This window comes from Azolla caroliniana, unplaced genomic scaffold (assembly GCF_043228905.1).
Source record: "Azolla caroliniana isolate FFs.n. ecotype wild unplaced genomic scaffold, voAzoCaro1.0.p SCAF_1, whole genome shotgun sequence".
Lineage (NCBI taxonomy): Eukaryota > Viridiplantae > Streptophyta > Polypodiopsida > Salviniales > Salviniaceae > Azolla > Azolla caroliniana.
In genome coordinates this window covers 10,854,174-10,874,077 of record NW_028230436.1, presented here as the reverse complement: position 1 = coordinate 10,874,077, position 19,904 = coordinate 10,854,174, and the positions used below count along the sequence as shown (strand labels likewise).

At 39.3% G+C, this 19,904-nt stretch overlaps 1 protein-coding gene across 1 annotated transcript; it reads left to right on the top strand.

Annotated features, from left to right (window-relative positions):
* The first annotated feature begins 2,406 nt into the window (after positions 1–2,406).
* LOC147868957 (putative protein phosphatase 2C 14) lies at positions 2,407–7,574 on the top strand. The gene is made up of 5 exons (XM_087325201.1): positions 2,407–4,384; positions 4,827–5,168; positions 5,433–5,550; positions 5,819–6,042; positions 6,478–7,574. The coding sequence occupies exons 1-5, from the start codon at positions 4,004–4,006 to the stop codon at positions 6,670–6,672; spliced, it is 1,260 nt and encodes a 419-aa protein (XP_087181327.1). The 5' UTR covers positions 2,407–4,003; the 3' UTR covers positions 6,673–7,574.
* The last annotated feature ends 12,330 nt before the right edge of the window (positions 7,575–19,904 follow it).

The following is a 19,904-nucleotide window of genomic DNA, read 5'->3' as shown; positions in this document are numbered from 1 at the left end:
GTAGGGTTCAAGCATAATATCACTACCTTACCACTCATTGCATTGCACTTATCACACTTTTAGTGCTAAAATACAATTCTGATTTTTATACATGTGTATTATCATTGCCAATATCAATCCAATGCTTACAATTTGGCGTTACAAATTACTTTCCACAAACACTAAGGTTCAAACACATTGCATTGCACTTATCATACTTCCAAGGTTGGGGCTAAAAACAATTTCACTTCATTACAGTTTCTAGAGACTAGAGGGTTAACAGTGGCAATATCTTTCATGTTTTAGAACTCAAGGGTTAAAAACAATAGTAGGGTGTTCCACTTTTCACGACCACATGGTTAAAACAAGTGCCATTGCTTCCAGGGTGGTCCTAAGGGAGAACATATCACTATCTTATTGCTTAGCGCAATTTTACTTATCACAGCGATGGTTGTGGCTGAAAACTATTTTACTTTGTTACACTTTCTAGAAATTAGAAGGTTGAAAGCAACGACACTACCTTGCATGTTTTAGAACCTGAGGATTCAAACCAATACTATTGTGCTCAACTTTTCACAATACTTGTACCATTGCTTTGAGGTTGGTCCCAAGAGTGAACAATGTTTCTAGGTGTCGTGTTAAAATTGATCGCATGTAGATCTTCATGGAGGAATTACCATTATTCTTTAGACATTGAGAATGGATATGCAATAATAGGCCAAGTATATGCAAAACACAATGTATTATGTGTTCACCAACTCTTGTTTGGATAAAGAATCAGAAATAAAAGCAATTTATAAACACCTTAATCGGAAAAATTGAAGAAAAGAAAGAAAAGTAAAGATAATGAATGAATATAACGATAGTGCACAGAACCTTGTGCAACTAGACAGTTGTACTAGTAGGACAAAGTTTCACTTTAGCCATGACCATTGAACCTTGTGAATATTATGAATTGTTACACGTATAGAAAAACATTTGCATGACATATAATTGAAAAGGGATCATTTATTTCGATTACTAACTTCAATAACATAAAGTGATATATGTATGTATGATAAGAATGAGAGATACGTACACACACACACACACACACACACACACACTCTCTCTCTCTCTCTCTCTCTCTCTCTCTCTCCAAACAACATCGAATGATTAAGTGAAGCATTAAGGAAACGTGCAAAGATCACGCTAGAGCTAAGAACGACGAAAAAGGAAAAGAAAACAAGACTCATCGGTGAACTAGAAAGTGTCAATGCTCAAGTTGAAAATCAACGGCAAAAGATTCATCTGGACGATATTGTGTTGAGTCACGACTTTAAAAGCTTGACGACGACAATCATGGACCACAATATACATTATGGCCATCTTGTAAAATGATGTGTATTTTGGAGCGAGCAAACATTACATAACCTAAAGCCGAGGCATGCGACATATTTATGAAGTTGTCGGATCATAGAATTTCACACCAAAGCCGGCTAGCTAGAAACATTTGGTGGTTTGTGATACACATACACATATATATATTCACAACTTTGGACCACAATAGACATTACGGCCATCTTGTAAAATGATGTGTATTTTCAAGCGAGCAAACATTGCATAACCCCAAGCCAAGGGCATGCAACACATTTACGAAGTTGTCGGTTCATAGAATTCATGCCAAAGTCGAGTAGCTACAAACATTTGGTGGCTGACTAGCTAGAAACTTTTGGTGGTTTGTGATACACATACACATACACATACCCATGCACAGAATACACATACACATACACATACACATACACATACACATACACATACACATACACATACCCATGCACAGAATACACATACATAGACATAGACATAGACATAGACATAGACATACATAGACATAGACATAGACATAGACATAGACATAGACATAGACATAGACATAGACATAGACATAGACATCATAGACATAGACATACGCATACAGATACGGATACGCATACGCATACGCATACGTATACGGATACGCATACAGAGGTGAGTGTGAGAGCGACTGTCTCCTGTGTCCTGTGCTTCGTTGCTTCGTTGTCATCCTCACCTTCATCTTCTTCTTCATCGTCATCGTCATCGTCATCGTCATCAGAGCAGATCAAACAAAGGTATGCGACCTTTCTCTCTCTCTCTCTCTCTCTCTCTCTCTCTCTTTCTTCTCTCCCTCTGTCATTTTGTTTTTCTCTTCCTTCGTTTTTCTCCGATGATGTCGACAGGTAATTACAGTGTCCTTCCTTTACCGACCTAAGAGTAAGACGGAGTATGCCTCTGTTTAAGATAAAAAGAAAGAGGTTTCATGTGTGTGTGTGTGAGAGAGAGAGACAGACAGACAGACAGACAGAGACAGACAGACAAGACAGAGAGAGAGAGAGAGAGAGAGAGAGAGAGAGAGAGAGAGAGAGAGAGAGAGAGAGAGAGAGAGAGAGAGAGAGAGAGAGAGAGAGAGACACGGACTTCTTCTGGGACAGAAAGAGAGTTTTTATGTTTCTTGGTGAGAGAGCAAAAGCGAGGGTTCCTTGAGAGAAAGAGATTTCTTACAGAGATTCAGGAAGAAAGCAGGAATAAAGACAAAAAAAAAAGCGAGAAGGAAAGAAAATATTTCTTCTGATACGAGCTCTTCATCCCCCTCCTCCTCCCCCTTTCCCATGGTCTCTTGGAAACCACGTTGCAAATATCTGATATTTCATTTTCCTTTCCAATGATGCCATTTTCTTCTTCCTTTTAACTCCTTAAGCGATGCTTACCCTGCATTAATTCAGCATATGTTTGTTTGCCAGTCTTGATCGCCATAAATATTACTATGGTTTCATTGAATTGATCGATCATCTCATTTCTTGGCATTAAATTCTCCCCAATAGTTTTTCATAACATCAAATCGTTGTCAAGAAGCTTTTTTTTTGTTTTGTTTATCCCGTTTCTGCATAGCTTTTAATACATTTGAGTGTGTTTTGAGGCTCTTGTATGAAACACATCGACTCATAATATTTATAACCATTTGATTTCTTGAGAAAATTTGGAATCTAAATGCATAGTAGACGTTTGTTAATATTGATTAATCCTTCCGATAGCTTTTCATAGCATTAAGCTCTTTCTAAGATCCATTTTTTCATAGTGTTGCTTAGCTTTTGATGCATTTAAATGCTTTTTGAGGTTCCTATGTAGAACACATCAACACTCAATCATTACAGTAATTCAAGTATTTTTAGCAAATCTGGAATGTAAGAGGATAATAGATTGCTCCAATTTTTGGTATTGTACACTATTTTTAGCTTATTAACGTTGCTTGTTTTGATATAAAGTTGAACGTTTTATTCTTTGTTTTGTTTCAAATCTTGTATATATATTTTGAGGCTTTGTGTTGGAACACATAAAAAGGTAGAGAAATTGTGGAATCTAAGTTCCTAATATTCCCTTACATTTAATGTGATTGAACTGGCCGCATTTTCGACCACAATTTCATCTGTTCACGTTTTTCAGCCACATTTCTGTGCCTCGTCAAAGGTTTCTCTTTTTTCTGCTTCAATCGTCATATATTCCTTTTACTTGTAGTGATATTTGTGCTGTTATTTACCATATCTCTTTTCATTCAGGTGTTGCATTTTGTTTATGCATATTGAGTTGGCGGTGTTCTTTGCCACATAAAGCGTTATTGACATTTCGCGAGATCCCCCGCATATAGATATAATTACCTTTTGAGTTCTTTCTAGCGTGGATGGGAGAGGTTTATAAAAGCATAAAGATTGTCTATTCTTTTCAATACCAAACTTCGCTTTTTCTTTGAGTGGTTCCATTTTAGTTTCGTCAATGCGTTCTTTCTCTGTTTCTAGAAAAGAAGGTGTGAGACGATTCTAAAGCATTCCAAAATCCCTCTATTCCGTAGCATGGGAGTGTTCTAAATTGTTTTGAGCTCCTCCATTCTTTGTGAAATATCATTAGATCTTCAACTCTTTGAGGCCACTTCTTTCATTCCTTTCAAGAGGGCTATTGATATATCGAGATGACAGATTGCTTGAGTTTTCTTGTGGTCTCATGGAGGATTCTTTGTAGCCACTGGGAATCTCTACCTCTAAAACATGTAGAGGTTTTTAACAATGCTTGGTCTGAATGTGGTCTGGCACAATATCAATATGGGGATGGAAACTCCTCTACATACAAGGATTCCAATGGCGATGACAGCGTTTCACTTTCTACAAGGGCTGAAGATAAAGAAAAAGACCAAGATCTTGAGAGAGATAGTGAAAGAAGAAGTATCATTGCACGACCTATAGTTCCTCACACATACTCTCAAATCTCTTGTAATGGAGCGACAGAAATTGCGTCTCTCTTTACAAAGCAGGGTGAGAAAGGGATCAACCAAGATTCCATAGTGATAATTGAGGTATGTATATGTGGTAGTTAAAACAGTCTCAAAATTGAAAGCCCTGATGTAAGTTCAGGTCATAAACATGTTTATTCATTTGTTTCCGAGATCTGTCTGGATGTGGGTATCTTTATTACAAGAAACAACTGGATTTGCAGAGATCCAATTTAGATTATTTGTTATTTATGTTCCTACAATTTCTTTTTCTCCATTCACATCAATTTATATGTTCAAACACAAGTAGTCTTGTCACAGGGAATGAAAATTTAACTAATTTGCCAGGCCTCGTGGCACTGAGATACCATTGTACTATCTTTTTGTTTAGAAGAACCTTTTCAGGTTGTTTGTCATTAGTTATGTAGTTTTAATTCTGATTGGAGCAATGTGAGAGTTCCCTTAAGAACCTAAAAGTCCAAACTATTCTTATTTGTGTATCTGATAGACGTTTTTTTTTGTGCAGAATTTTACGTCTCTTGAAGACACCATCTTCTGTGGAGTATTTGATGGTCATGGTCCACACGGTCACTTTGTTTCAAGACATGTTCGAGAAACTCTACCAGCAGTATTGCAATCTTGTTGGTATTCCTATAATGAGGGTTCTAAATCATTTATCTCAAGTGGAGATGATTCTGAAGATGGTTCTCTTAGTCCTAAATTTTTCCGGCAAGAATCAATGGATCTTATCAGTGCTTGGAAAGACTGTTTTGTCAAAGCATATGAGATCATGGATTATGACCTCTCCATATCGAAGAGTATTGATTGTCTCTCTAGTGGAACCACCGCTGTCTCTATGGTCAAGCTGGTAATAGCAATAATAACATATTTTGTTATCATCGTTTATAGCCATTGGGGAAAAATGCTAAAGTATTTGTATATTTATGAGAATACCCCTATGTAGTACAAAACTCACAACATGGGGTATTCTGGTAAATTTTGAAAACTTCGGTCAATTCTGATAAGAATATGCATCTTGCCCCTCTTAATATTGGCAATAAAAAGAGGAAAATGTGAATATAGAAATCTCATTTCTAGGGAATTGTTTTCTCTGTCCGTTGGATGGTATCAGGGAAATGATTTACTTCTTGGAAATGTCGGGGATTCAAGGGCTGTTTTAGGAACGGTGGGGGAGGATGGTTCTCTTATGGCTGTACAACTCACTGTTGATTTGAAGCCAGATATACCAAGTAAGTATGAAAAAGAGTTCTCTTTGTTTCTCGCTCACTATTTATTCTTACCTTGTGAATCATGTCGTTTTTTTGTCTTCAAGGACACATACACATACACATGTATATATGTTTTGTCTCATATGCCTCTATTCATTTCGATTATGACTCAACCATTAGGCTAACTACCAAAATGCATGTCTCCCTCCCAAAGAGAAAAAAATGTCAAAATTTCTGTTCACTTTAATTAGCATATCTCTAACTGTCACTTTTGTTTTATTTTTATCAGGTGAGGCTGAGAGGATCACACGTTTCAATGGCCGAATTCGTGCACTAAGGCATGAACCATCAGTCAAGAGAGTTTGGCTTCCACATCATAATGCACCTGGCCTGGCCATGTCAAGAGTATTGGGTGATTTTTGCCTCAAGAGGTATGGCGTGATATCAGAGCCTGAATTCACACACCGGCGGCTTACAGAGAATGACATGTTTGTTGTCCTTGCTACTGATGGGGTGAGTGTCTTTCCTATCCATTTAACTGCTTTGTGATGATCATAACATAGAGAAAATGCTTCTGTTTGGCTGAGGCATGGGGTGTGAGCATAAAAAATACTGCATGTTTGCCTATATGATATGGGTTTCATTGAGCAATGTTTTACTGTTATCATGCCATGAATACAAAATAGAAAATATTTCTGTTTACATGGGACTTGATGTGTTGATCAATGATCATGAGTCAAAAAGTGTTGTCATTGTTTGTTTTAAGGTATGAGACATGTTGACCAAAAATTTATAAACATAGAAAATGCTACTATTCTTTGCTTAAGACATGGTTAACCAATTTTCATAACTAATTAAGATATAAAACTCTATTGTTTGCCATAAGGTGTGGGACGTATTGACTAATTACATTGTAACCATACGAAATGTTATTATTATTTATTTAAGGTATGGGATGCGTTGAGCAATGAAGAAGTCATTGAGATAGTGGCATCAGCACCCAACCAATCGTCAGCCGCGGAAGCAGTAGTCAATGCCGCGAATAAAGCTTGGAAGGAATGTTATGCTACATCAAATGTGGATGATTGTGGGGTGGTTTGCTTATTTCTAAATCACAAAATTTCCGATTCATCTCAATTGTAAGGACCTATACCCTACTTAATAGATATATTTAATAGCAGCATCATGAAAGAAATATAAATAATTAAAAAGAAATCAATGTTAAAGTAAATAATAAATATTTATAGTATTAGGAGGGAGAGGGAGGCCTTCTTTTCACCTCTTAATTTAAGCCCCATAATGTTAGAAATAGATTTTTGTTACAAACTGAAATAGAAAGTTCTACTATTAACATCCTACAGTTACAGAGAAAAGGGAATCCTAAAATGGGAAGTTCCACATTGTAGCTCCTAAAATTTACGAACAGACAAAAAAAACCTTACGGAAGTAGAGTTCTTACGCAATCAATGACTAAATATTGACTTCATTTTTTCTATATTTACCCAGGGAGTAGTCAATGTGATGGAAGCCTTTGCGATGTGTTCGTCAATGTCGGGGCTTTTTGCGAATAAATAAAGGCAAATTGACCCAAGATTGAAGCCGAAAAGGAATGGATGAAAATCCATTGAGTTTTCTGAGCTGAGCAAATGGAAATACAAATGAAAATGAAAATGAAGAGTACAACACTTATCACATGGAAATACAAATGAAAATGCAAGACAAGAGCACAACACTTATCACAAAGAAAGTATCTGCAGTTGTCGGAAGAAAGAACATTGAAATCCCAAACACATAGAAGTTGCATATTTGAAGGGGATTTGTCGCAGCACTTTGTTTACGAATTATGGAGTGGTATTATATAATTGCAATAATCGTTGCTTTCCTATTGTATACTACTCCACTTATCCATAGTTCTCTTATATTAGAAATTTGGTTCGTTTTGTACATGATTTGACATTTGTCTAGTCAATGAGAGTTATTGACATGTTCTCTTACGGGTTAACTTCATTATTGAAATTTGATTATCAATGTTTTTTTGAGCTTGATATGATCATTCTTGTTAATAATAAGCATGTCCTTTTTCATCACATAATTGGTTCTTAGTACTACCTACTTTGCACCCACGTGGACAATTGTCACTATCATCACCTTTCCCAATTGATGGATGGTTTAAGCCAAAGAAATATCAATACAAATTAATGCATTAGGGTAAAAAAACTGAAACTGTCTAAAACTAGGCGAGAGAAAAGACATTGATTTGGTTCAAGAAATAAAACATGGTCTCATGCAATATATTATATAGTAGTTTTATCTCACATGCAATGCTACCATAGAAATTCATAAACTTGTGAAGCAATGAGTATGAAGCACTAGATCAATATAAAAAAGCTTGTAAAAGAAGTAACCAAGAAGAGGTTACATAACACATTATAGTGTACCAATGGGCAATAAACATATGGAGCATGGATTATCTCCTAGTAGCCTAACAAGAGAGGCACTTGGAGGGGGAATTATAAATCCCTTAAATGTCTTGTAATGCATTGCTACATTAGGAACATTATGTATCATTTGATGACCTCAATGATTTGCCCCACGAGAGAAGATACCGAGATGTTAAACTGGTCTAATGATTCTAGACCCTAAATCTCATCAAGAGGGTAGTGCTTCGCATTTACAATTGAGATACAAGAAAGTGAGTAAGGGATCATGGGAATCAATCTCTTGAATTGTGTTAGTGCGGGGTAGTAATACTATACACTAGAAGATGAAGAATTATGCTGATGGCGATTAAGAAGAGTTGAAGAAAGTGACCATGCATTAGGTTAGTGGGAGAAATGGATCATCACTATTTTTTTAGGAAACATTTGGAGGAACAACTTTGGATAATAAGGCAAATCACTCGGTTTTAGGTGCATTCTAGAGGATGCATCGATTTGATGGGGATGGAAGTAAATGACAATAGGAACTATCCATGAAAAGGAGGAAGAATATGCATCAGGTTGGTGGGATAAAAGGATCACTTCCACTTGTATTGGATGTTAGATTAGGCGAAACAACTTGGATAGATTCCATGTATCTAGTGGTACACTATGAATAGTCTGTAGATTGTGCATGTCAAACATTTTATATCGTAGTAAATTTCTTAAGGTAAATTTATCATATATTGGTATCTTGGGTTCTTCCATCTGTCATCAAAGATGCTCATGGGGCACTATGGGAAAAAAAACTAATGTACATAAGATGTGATCACTATTGTGACGATTCCTCATCACTATATGATGAGAGGGATCATCCAATGATGAATTGATTGCACCTCTTGTTGGATGTGGAAGGCTAGCTTGGCCGATCCGTTGGTCTCGTTCGACCTCATTCCTCTAAAATTAAATTTGAGTTGAAGCCAACCTCTTTTTTGCAATCTCCTTGGTTGATGCATTCTTTAGTGTCGGATGTCCTTAAACATGAGCTTTGAGAAACAAAACGACAACATGGGTACATGCAAGTTCTTGCTCGAAGATGTCATCTACTAGCACGGATGCGTGGGAAAGATAGTGGTAGATAGGGGGGAGTTGAATGCAAATGAAGAAGCTACTAAGCTCCTCAATATCTTATTCTTTTCTCAACATCAATATGATCTATAATACTTTTCTACTGCAATATTGATGTCCACTTGTCTATAACATTGTTCACCTTCCGCACTCCCAACAAAGTAAATTTAGTTAGATTACCCAAGCTATTGATCTAGCATCCAGGGCCCTATTCCCTTCTAGGCCAATCTATAGTCATCTTGAGTTGAAGCTCGACACTTAAGAACCAAGTTAGTAACAACTTGGCGAAAGGCTTCATCCATCACTCCAAAGTGTATTCTTGCCCCCCCTATCTTATTTGTCAAAAGGAAAGATGGAATCTTGAGGCTCAATGTTGACTATGGGGCTTGAAAAACTAACCATTCACCATTAGTACCCCTTGCCACATAGCTAGTTGACAACTCTTTTCTGGCTTCTACCGCTGCCATATACTTTGCCTCTGTAGTTGACAAGGCTACAGACTTCTGCAGTCGTGACTGCCACGACACTGCTCCCCCTGCATAGGTCATCACGTACCTTGACGTGGATTGGCTCGAGTCGACATCTCCTGACATGTCTGAATCGGTAAAACCTTCTAGCACAGGTTTTCCGACACCATACCTTAGGCACAGCTCCGAGGTGCCTTTCAAGTACCTGAGTATCCACTTCACCGCTGCCCAGTGTTCTCTCCCTGGATTACTCATATATCGGCTTACTGCTCCCACAACAAATGTTATGTCCGGTCTCGTACAAACCATAGCATACATTAGACTACCGACGGTTGAGGCATATGGTACCTTCCTCATCTCAGCCTTCTCCTTCTGTCCCTTCGGACACTGCTTCACATTTAATCTGCAGTTTGTCGGCAACACGGAGCCGACTGGCTTTGCATTCGACATGTTGAACCTCTCTAGGATATTCGTCACATACTTCTGCTATGACAACCATAGCACCTTTCGAGCTTTGTCTTGGGTTATGTGCATTCCTAGGATTTGCTTTGCCGGTCCAAGGTCTTTCATGGCAAATGATTTGCCGAGAGCTTTCTTCAAGCTTCCAATCTTCCTTGTGTCTTGACCGACTATCAACATATCATCAACATATAGCAAGAGAATCAAGAAATCTCCTTCCTCGTACCTTTTGGCGAGTAGGCGGAAATCTACAGTGTATGCGGAGGTTGGATGATCACCTTGATGTAATCATCGGATTTGTTGATTGTTGTCCTTATGCTGTTAGTATCTCCAAAACAGGCTTTAAACTCACTTAAAAACTCTTCAAAATTGTTTAGTAAAGGAGATACTTTTCTAACAACGAAGTGAACCATGCTAAAGCTAAGCCACTTAATAACGTGCCTACTAAACCCACTCGTGATGCATCGGTGGGATATCGGGAAGGATGCATTTGAATGACGAATTGTACATGATTAAGGAATCCTCTAAACTGCGATCGCGTTCCATCAAATTTCATGGGAAGGTCGATCTTGGGTTCTTTATGAACCCCTTGCGTATTGGGTCCTTGTTGTTGCATTGCGACTATGGTTGCTTTGAGCTGTTGCATGCGTAATGCTAGTTCCCCATGTTGTTGTTGTGTTTGTTGCTTCTCTAAGGAGATTTGTTGAAGCTCCCTCAATAGTCGTTGATTTTCTTGTTCCAATGCGAGAAACTTCTCTTTCAAGCATTGCAACTCCGAAAAAATAGATTGATATTCTTGAGCGCTAACAGTGGCCATAGTATGAGAGAAAAGAGGAAGAAGAGATTAGAATGAAGGGAGGGAGAAGTAAGAAGATAAAGGAAGAGAAGGGAGGAGACAAAAATCAATTCAAACTGTCAGGAACAGTACTAAGACAGAGAAGGAATTAGTACTAAAAGATGAGGATTAGTACTAAGGGAGGTGTAGAACTCTCGAGAGAAGGAAAGAGAGAGAGAGAGAGAGAGAGAGAGAGAGAGAGAGAGAGAGAGAGAGAAGGATGATAATAAAAGATATATATTATGTTAAGAGAATATACAATAGTAGCTAGGAGGCTTAAGACTGGCGTTGAACCGATTTGGTTCGAAATAATGCCTTGTGCCTCCTTTTATAGTGTTCTCAAGAGTACTCCTGAAGTTTCTAGAATGTTCTAGAGAAATCTAGAATATACATCAATTTTCTATAGTAAAACTTAAATGAAAATAATATTTTTTGTATTATAACATATAGTTTAATGGTCAAGAGCTTGACTTATGTAACATAAGGTCACAAGTTCGAGTCTTGCCATATCATGACAGTGTCGATTGATTCCCAATACTCATCAGCCAGCTGTACCAACTTTTGGCTAAAAATTTAGTACTAAATCGAGGAAGAAAATAAACATAAAAAATTGAAAGTAATTGTTTGTACCAACTTTTGGCTAAAAATTTAGTACTAAATCGAGGAAGAAAATAAACATAAAAAATTGAAAATAAAACAATTACTACAGAAAATAGTGGATCATCATCCATTGAATGAGGTTCGAATTCAAATAACAGATTCAATACGAATGTACAAAGATATTATAGGTCACAATCGAAGTGTTCCACGGCCGTATTTAATACATTAACTATAACTTCATTCTCCTAGGTAGAGTTGTACAAAAGCAGACTTGGAGAAGATTTCAAACGTGTCAGTTGGTCAGTTTCTCTCTCTCTCTTCTGTCTCAAATTTTTCAGTCGGACAGTGATAGAAAGTTTCTATCAATTGCACATATTACCTATCTCTCTCTCTCTCTCTCTCTCTCTTGCTCTCTCTCACTCCACCTTTGATTCTCCGTTTTCCCGTGTTGTTCTTACTCTGTTCCCTCTGTGGTTGTTGTTCTTGATGTTTCCCTATGATATTTGAACTCTGTATACGCAGAGATTGTTGTTTCCCCTCTCTCCTCGTTGTTCTTGCTGTTTCCTTACGTTCTCTAAACTATGTATATGCAGAGATGGTTGTTTCCCCTCTATGCTCGTTGTTCTTGCTGTTTCCCTACGTTCCCTGAACTCTGTGTATGCTCGTTTGTCTCCTCTGCACGACCTCATCAACGACCTCTTGCATATAGGTGATTTCCTAAGCTTGGTGTGCTCCCAAGGTGAATACATCAACATGGTGTGGTACCTTTGCCTTGACCTTGGCTCGCATCGTTCCATCAACAACTTGTACAACCTCCAGGTATTCTTTGTGTTGCCTTTATGGTTTAGGGTTTGATTTTTCATATTCTCTGTGTTGCATGTCCACCTGGTATGTTTTTGTATTCTCTATGTTTCATGTCCGACTATTTTGATTTTGTGTGTGTTTGACATGGATGAGTTTTTGTCCTCTGTCCAAGAAGAGACTTGTACATGCAACTTAGATTGAATTGGCTATGATGATTTGCTGGTTGTTGATGGTATTTTGATGAGTTTTCTTCTTGTACACGCATATTCTTTCAACAAGAATAGTGAAGACCAGGACAATGATGAAAAAAGACACCCATAAAGAAGACATTGGTGAAAGAGAAAGTGAAGACACTAGTGAAGGAAAGAAAAAGGACACCTATCAAAGAAAGCAAGAAGACACCCACAAGAGAAAGGGTGATGAACTCATCAACTCAGGGGAAGAATATGTGCCACTCCATCATTCGAGGCACACCTCTCAGATGACGTTATTTCCTTCGAGCATGACCTGAAGTTTATGAAGATTTGAGAGAGTGGTTGATAAAAACCTGGGGATCACTAGATCCCGATACAAGGCGAGGATTCCACATAAGTGGGTTGAAGAAGGAATATGTGAACTTATTGAAGACGATATATGAACATGTTTATGATACTAATCAAATTTGTAACAATGAGGTGGGTACTGTTTTTGCACGTGCATTTGCATGTGAAGTTCAGGGTGGCATCGACGTAGATTGAGAAGATTTTAATTGTCACCGATCAGAACATTATAGAGGATCCTCCAGTACCAACACTGGCTTGAAGTCATCGACAACCTCTCATGTGGATATTCCGGCTAGGACACCTGTCCACCAAGTTCAATCTACAAACGTAAGGGCCACAATGACTGAAAAGCATGAACAAATGATGGCCGGTTGCATAGCTTCCATGAGCTCAAGAATACAAGCACTGCTTGCTGATTTGGATGCAGTTAAATCAGCTGAGATACAGGTAAAAAAGCAATTCTCTTCAATAAAGACTACATATGAATGGATTGCATCGACAATCCAAAATTTAGAAAGTGAGGCGTTGAAAGAGGAGTTGAAGAAAGAGCTGAACAATATGGCCACTCAATTAGGATCACAAATGAGAGACCTTGATACTTGTAGAAATGCACATTGCGAACTAGATAATAAGTTGTCAGCTTTAAAGCCGCATTTTGAGAACCTTGCGTGCTTGATGCAGGATTTAAAACAGAAAGGTTTTGAAACTTTGTGTCCATTTTGTAATTGAGCACCCAAGTGGTATGGAAAGTACCAATACAAGTATAGCTATATCACGGTATTGGCTTTATAAGTTATTTATTTTTACTTCTGTGGTATAAATATCATATTAGCTAATATATTATTACTAGTGTTTGCAAACTGCCATTTGTATATTTTGTGGCCTCGGATTCAAGCTTGAGGCTATGGATGTTGTGATTACACTGTGCTTGCACACATATCATGTGCTATGTGCTAAGTACCATTTTGAGGAAGAAAATACATGTATGGATTGTAAAAGTACAGTTGTTGCTGAATGGTACTATGCTTGGGGTTTAAAAGTACACCCGTATAGTATGTGGCTAGATACTATTCTATTGTTTGTATTATATGATGTCAATTTACATTTGGTTTAGAACTGGTGTAGGCCACAATTCATACTTCAAATTAGGAAAACAATGGATTAGTACTAGTGTCTCTCCAACAACTAATATGTGGAACCCTATTTATGTGGGGTTAGTACTGGTGCATTCATCACATCTCGATAGGCGTGTAGTACTCTAATGTCAATCAAGAAGGGTTTTCAAGTCTTAATATATAATTATTATGGGTAGTTGTACGGATATTTTCCACGATTAGTACTATTTGAGTAATTTGGGAACAAGGTGTGTAGTACATTGTTCAGGATTGATACTAGTTATGTAATTTGAGAACATGGTGTGTAGAACATTGTTAACGATTAGTACTATTTGTTTAATTTGGGAATTAAGTGTGTGCAACACATATCACGATTACACATTATACTTGTAGTACATTGTTCACTATTAGTACTATTTGTGTAATTTGGGAATTAGCTGTGTAGTACATTGTTCACGATTAGTACTAGTTATGTAATTTGGGAACACGGTGTGTAGTAAATTGCTGAAGATTAGTACTGTTTGTGTAATTTGGGAATTAGGTGTTTAGAACACATTACGATTAGTATTACTTGTGTGCAAAATACCACTTTAGTACTAAAGTAGGAAGCTGTTTAGATGTATTCGTTGGATTAGATGTTAGTCCAATCTATATTACAACTTGCCCAGTACTAGTGTAGTACACACTATACTTGTAGTACATTGTTCACCGAAGATGTGACCTACATTGTATTTTTTATATCAAGGTACTAATGTCGAAGGTTTTTTTGTTTCTTGCAATGAATGTTGTAGTGTCAAGCAACTCCACGCCAAGGAAGATAATGGAACAACCAACTCCTGTGCCTAAACCCTCGGTATCTGCTGCATTCCAAGGTTCAGGGACCTTCATTACTAGTAACCAATGAGTTTTATGATGAAGATGAATGTATGAGAAGGGCCATTGGAGAAGTGGAACATGTGCTTCTGCAAACAAATTCCTCAAGCTCTGGTCAACATCACAACAATCCAGGTAACACAAATTGTGGTTTTGCATCTTATTTCTCATTTGTGTGTATGTTGAATGCATGATGTCTTTAAAAAAGAGCCCACTAAGAAGAGGAATGCTGCAAGGAAGTTGTATGGAAAGGACAAGAAAGGCATAGTTGAATGCAATGGTGAGTCATATATGTTCTCACATGTCGGGAGAGTTGTCAACCTAATGCGTCGACTAATACCATGTACTTGTGTTACTAGCTGATGACGAAATGATCTTAGGAGAGGGAGATACGAGTCCAAAGCCTGATCATGAAGACGAATTTATCACACTCCCAGGTACCGTCAAAAGCCCTCTAAGAAAACAATTATTTAGATCAGAACAACCCTATTATAATGGTGCTTTTGGTGCTTCTATAGATACTATTATGAAAGCTTCTATTGACAATGAGCCCACCTGCGATTGACACCATCCCTAAATCTGATGAACACTTAGATGTTGTGGAGAAGATGACTGACCCTACTACTTGCAATGGGTTGTCTACAGTGGTACAGAATGACGATGTAACAATAGGTAAAAATGTGGCTATTAACCTCCTATGTTTATAGTTACTGGTATGTTTGCAAACTTTTGAGCATGTGAGTTGATATTGAGATTCTCTAGGATCCCATTATTTAGGTTTACAAGAGCAACCATATAACGAATCAGGAACTATATGGAGCACAAGTGAAGAGTCAGATTATGGGACTATCCTTGGCACAGAGGCAGACTCTGGAAGCACATCTTCCACACATGAGGACTGTGAAAAGAAGTGTAAACGTAAGTGTTTGCGGAAGCGTAAAACAGAGAACAACACAGAGAGAGAGAGAGAGAGAGAGAGAGAGCGAGAGAGAGAGAGAGAGCAGAACGTAATTTCCAAAAATTATATCAAGACTCTGTACACACACTGTGCTAAGTAGCACTATTTATACAAGTCCTCTTGGGACTGACAGAAGTACCATGTACTTCAATGCTCACACGAGCATCTGACACTTACTACGAGACTATAGCTACCTAGTAGTCTATCCTATACTAGGCTTCCGATTGGACTTCCGGTTACAGATTGCACCCGGCCTCCACTGCTTGCCGGTTCGGTTGCTCACCGTCACACCGATCCGTTTCGCCCGATCCGTTTCGCTCACCGGCTCCGGCTTATTCAGCCGATCCGGCTCCGGTTGAGCTTTCCGCTCAACACTCCCGCTCAAGCTCAACCTGAGGTAGGGTCGTAGTGTCGACCTTTGTGGCAGTCGGTTCTTCCAACCGACTTCTCCTGGCGTCACTCCGCCTTGCTCGCGCTCCTCGTCTGGTCCGGTCCCATTTGCCGCGACCCCTTTGGTTCTGCGCGCCTTGACCCTCTCGGTCGGCATGTCTGCTCAATAGGCCCATCTCAGCACTCACGTTGCTGTGACTCCGGCGCTTGCCGATCCGTCGGTTCTCCCACGATGGCATCGACTTCCGCTGTGTCCGTGTCCCCTTGGCCTTCAATCGATCCGTCTCATCCGGATCCATCTGTTGATCCGAGTCAGCTGTCTCCGACTTGTTCCAGCTCTTGTCCGAATCGGTACACTCTGATTCGACCTCCGGCGTCAGGCCTCTCACCACATCGAACCACTTCCGAGTCCTGGCCTTCTCCATGCTTCCCTCGGCTTCTTTAGCCGGCGAACCGAAATCGAATTCTTCATTTGACTCTGTATCATGGTCAATACCGTCGTGATGACCTCCGCACAGCATGCGCTTCTCTTCCTGAGTGCACAACTCTTCTTCACAACTGCTTGCTCCGACCTGTTCGGATGTGTCGACTTCCTTCGTCGACTCGGCTTCCTTCATCTTCTTGTCTCCTCTTCTTCTGGCTCTCCTCTTACCGACGGGTTCAACAGTATTTTTGCCTTTGCCCGTTTCGATAGGGACTTTGCCCTTGCTTCTCCCCCTCAAGTGCGGCACGTCGAGATGCTGAACACCAAGCATGTTGGTAAAGTGCTGCAACTTGTCTGATCCGAGTGGCTTGGTGAAGATGTCGGCAACTTGCCGATCCGTATGAACATACCGTAGGTCAACTTCACCACTCAGGACTTGCTTACGCACGAAGTGGTAGTGCACCTCGATGTGCTTTGTGCGAGCATGGAACACAGGGTTCCTGGCGAGTTGCAGGCTGCTCATTTTATCGCAGTAAATCGGGATCGGGGTCGGTACCTCGATCCGCAAGTCTCGCAGCAGTCGCCGAAGCCAGATGGCTTCACAAGTGGCAACGATAGAGGCCCGGTACTCAGCCTCAGTGCTTGACAAAGCCACTGTGGGCTGCTTCTTGCTGCTCCACGCAACGGCCGCACTACCTATGGAGAACATGTATCCGGAAGTGGAGCGGCGATCACACGCATCGCCGGCCCAGTCAGCATCTGTGTAACCGACAAGCTCTTCGGGTATACCTCACCGGTATAGCAGTCCCCGGTCCTTAGTGCCGCTGACATACCGTAATATTTGTTGCGTCCTCTTCTGGTTGCTGCCTTTTCTTGTACTTCTTATGGTCCGGTTTGGACTTCTTGGTAGACTTTGGTGGGGTTGTTGCTTGTGTGACCATCAGCTCTCCCGCAATGTATGGGCACAAAGCAATAATCAAGTTGGTTTTTGTCTGAACATCCTTTTTTAGAGCTTTAGGGTGGCAAGAGTTAGTTATGAAATTACGTTTATCGATCTTGACTCTGCGAAACCCCACCGAGCTATCAACATCGATGAAGAGGTTCGATGAGTCGTTGTCTTCACATTCGATGCTTTGTACGTAGCCATAGGTGAATGTCTTTCCCACCTGCAACTTGCCTTCACCTTTAGACTTTGCAAGAATAAGAAGGAGGTCCCCTTCTTCCTCGGTGTAGATCAGTGTCCACTCCACATGGGGGTAGCTCTTCAGGCGAGGCTCCCCACTCTTTTCGCCTGAAGTATTTGGCGTGATACCAGCAAAAGACTTTGAGTTGTCGTCACCTCCTGACTCGATAAATGTTTTGCAAGAATCAGCTTTAATCATGGTGTCAGAAGGTCTTTTTGTTGGTGATGGAATTTTAAGTTTGAAGCACGACACCTTTTGTTGTGGCTCACTAAAAACAACAAGTCATGACACAAGGATATGGCAATAATGTTAATAGTAAACAATATAGATCTCTTAAATAAGGGAAAAATTAGCAAAAATCATACGTTTTTGTATAGTATGTTACATAAAAAACTTGAAGAAGTAGACCAAAAAACAACAAAAAATTTGACCAAATCTAATCAATTGATCATAAAGATCCCTTTTTTCAATGAGAACTCGATGCAACGGGAACTCGTTGCACTGCATCGAGTTCCCATTGAAAGAGTACTGCTTGATTGCGGGGGTTGCGACACAAGTATTTGTCTCTCAATGGCGACGAACAAGATACATTCTTGATTGCCAATATGCAACTTGTTAAGGACTATCTAGCAGTGTTGTGTTCTCAACCGGTGGAATATTACCTTTCACTTACTACGAAGAGTTGTCGAGTTGCTTTTAAAATTGCTTTTAGCATCGGGAACATGAGGCTACAGAGAATTCAACATTGATTACTGAAGGGGTGGTGGATGTCTTTCAACAATAGAGAATCTTCATGTAAGGGCCTGATTGGGCGACATGCTGTTAGGTGGATGGAGATTTATTTCTCGAAGCAATGTGATGTTATGCCCACCACGGGAAGGTTACATTTGTCAGATAACTTCACTCTTCGTGAGGTATACCAAGCCTATAAGGATGACATGTTATTAGAAAGTGAAGCTTATATACAATATAGGCATTTCAATCATTTATGGAGATCAAATTTAACAATGTGGTCATACCCCGCAAGGTCCGGATGGGTGTTTGTTCGATTTACGCGAGTTTAAAAAGCTTGGCAAAGAGTGGGACAACAAATGAAGAAATAACAAAATATAAGACTTTATTGAGAGAGCATCGAGAAAGCCAAGCGTTGGAAAGATCTAAAGCTATGCACCATTGTCAAAAAGTGCTTCAATCACTAGAAAGATACATGTGCTTGATTATAGATGGGGTGGATCAAAAGAAAACTTGTTTGCGACATTGTCGAAGATTGCCCAAGGATATTGGAGATGAATGCCTAGTGCAGATGCACTTAGTAGGATGTCTTTTGTATTGTCAGACAATAAGGCCTCTAGTGTTCTTAACTTATCCAAATATCCACAACGACCCTAATCTTACAGTTACAGTCATGCAAAGAGTTTTGCAAAATTGGCAAGGTTTACTCCCACCAGTACTATACGTGCAACTTGACAACACGGCGAGAGAAAACAATAACTCGATTGTGTTTGGTTACCTGAGCATGTTAGTAAACAATGGTCTTTTCAAAAAGATTAAGGTCAACTTCTTGCTAGTTGGTCATACACATGATCACATAGATAAAATGTTTAGTAGGTTCTCCAAGAAATTAGCGAGGTGCGATGCTTTCATACTCCTGTGCTATCAAGGTTGATTATTGAAGCTTATAACCCCGAAGCCAGATGTGAAACATTTAGATGAAGTATATGATATCAAGCGTTTCTGTTTGGATGGTGATGGGACTGGATGTAGGGTTCTTGCCCCGCTTAATAATATAAGTTTTAACCATGTCTTCCTCATCCAAAAAGGTGTGGTCGGTCACAACCAGACCATTTTGTATGCCAAACAATAGTCATCTAGTTCGCAATGGGAGCCACAAGATGATTGTAGGCTCTTATTGCATTTCCCAGATGCAATAATCTAGGATGCTGAGCAAATGCTCTATGACGACCATAAAAGATTGGTCATTGGTAGTTCAATTGAATATCAAAAGATATATTGGATGTGGGGTCTTGAGGAAAAACAGAAAAATATTGAGCGAACCAAAAAGTACGCTGGTGATCAGTATGTGGATTGGTGGGATGTCTTCCTTAATCATCAACATACGATATTAGATAACCACTTTTCAGGGTACTGGCCACTACAAAATCAATTCGTATGGAGGCTT

Excerpts from the sequence above, each read along its gene's own strand:
- LOC147868957 (XM_087325201.1), top strand. The coding sequence starts at position 4,004 with ATGACAGATTGCTTGAGTTTTCTTGTGGTCTCATGGAGGATTCTTTGT. Across the intron at positions 5,169-5,432 it reads CTGTCTCTATGGTCAAGCTG|GGAAATGATTTACTTCTTGG; the intron begins GTAATAGCAATA and ends GGATGGTATCAG. Across the intron at positions 5,551-5,818 it reads TTTGAAGCCAGATATACCAA|GTGAGGCTGAGAGGATCACA; the intron begins GTAAGTATGAAA and ends TATTTTTATCAG.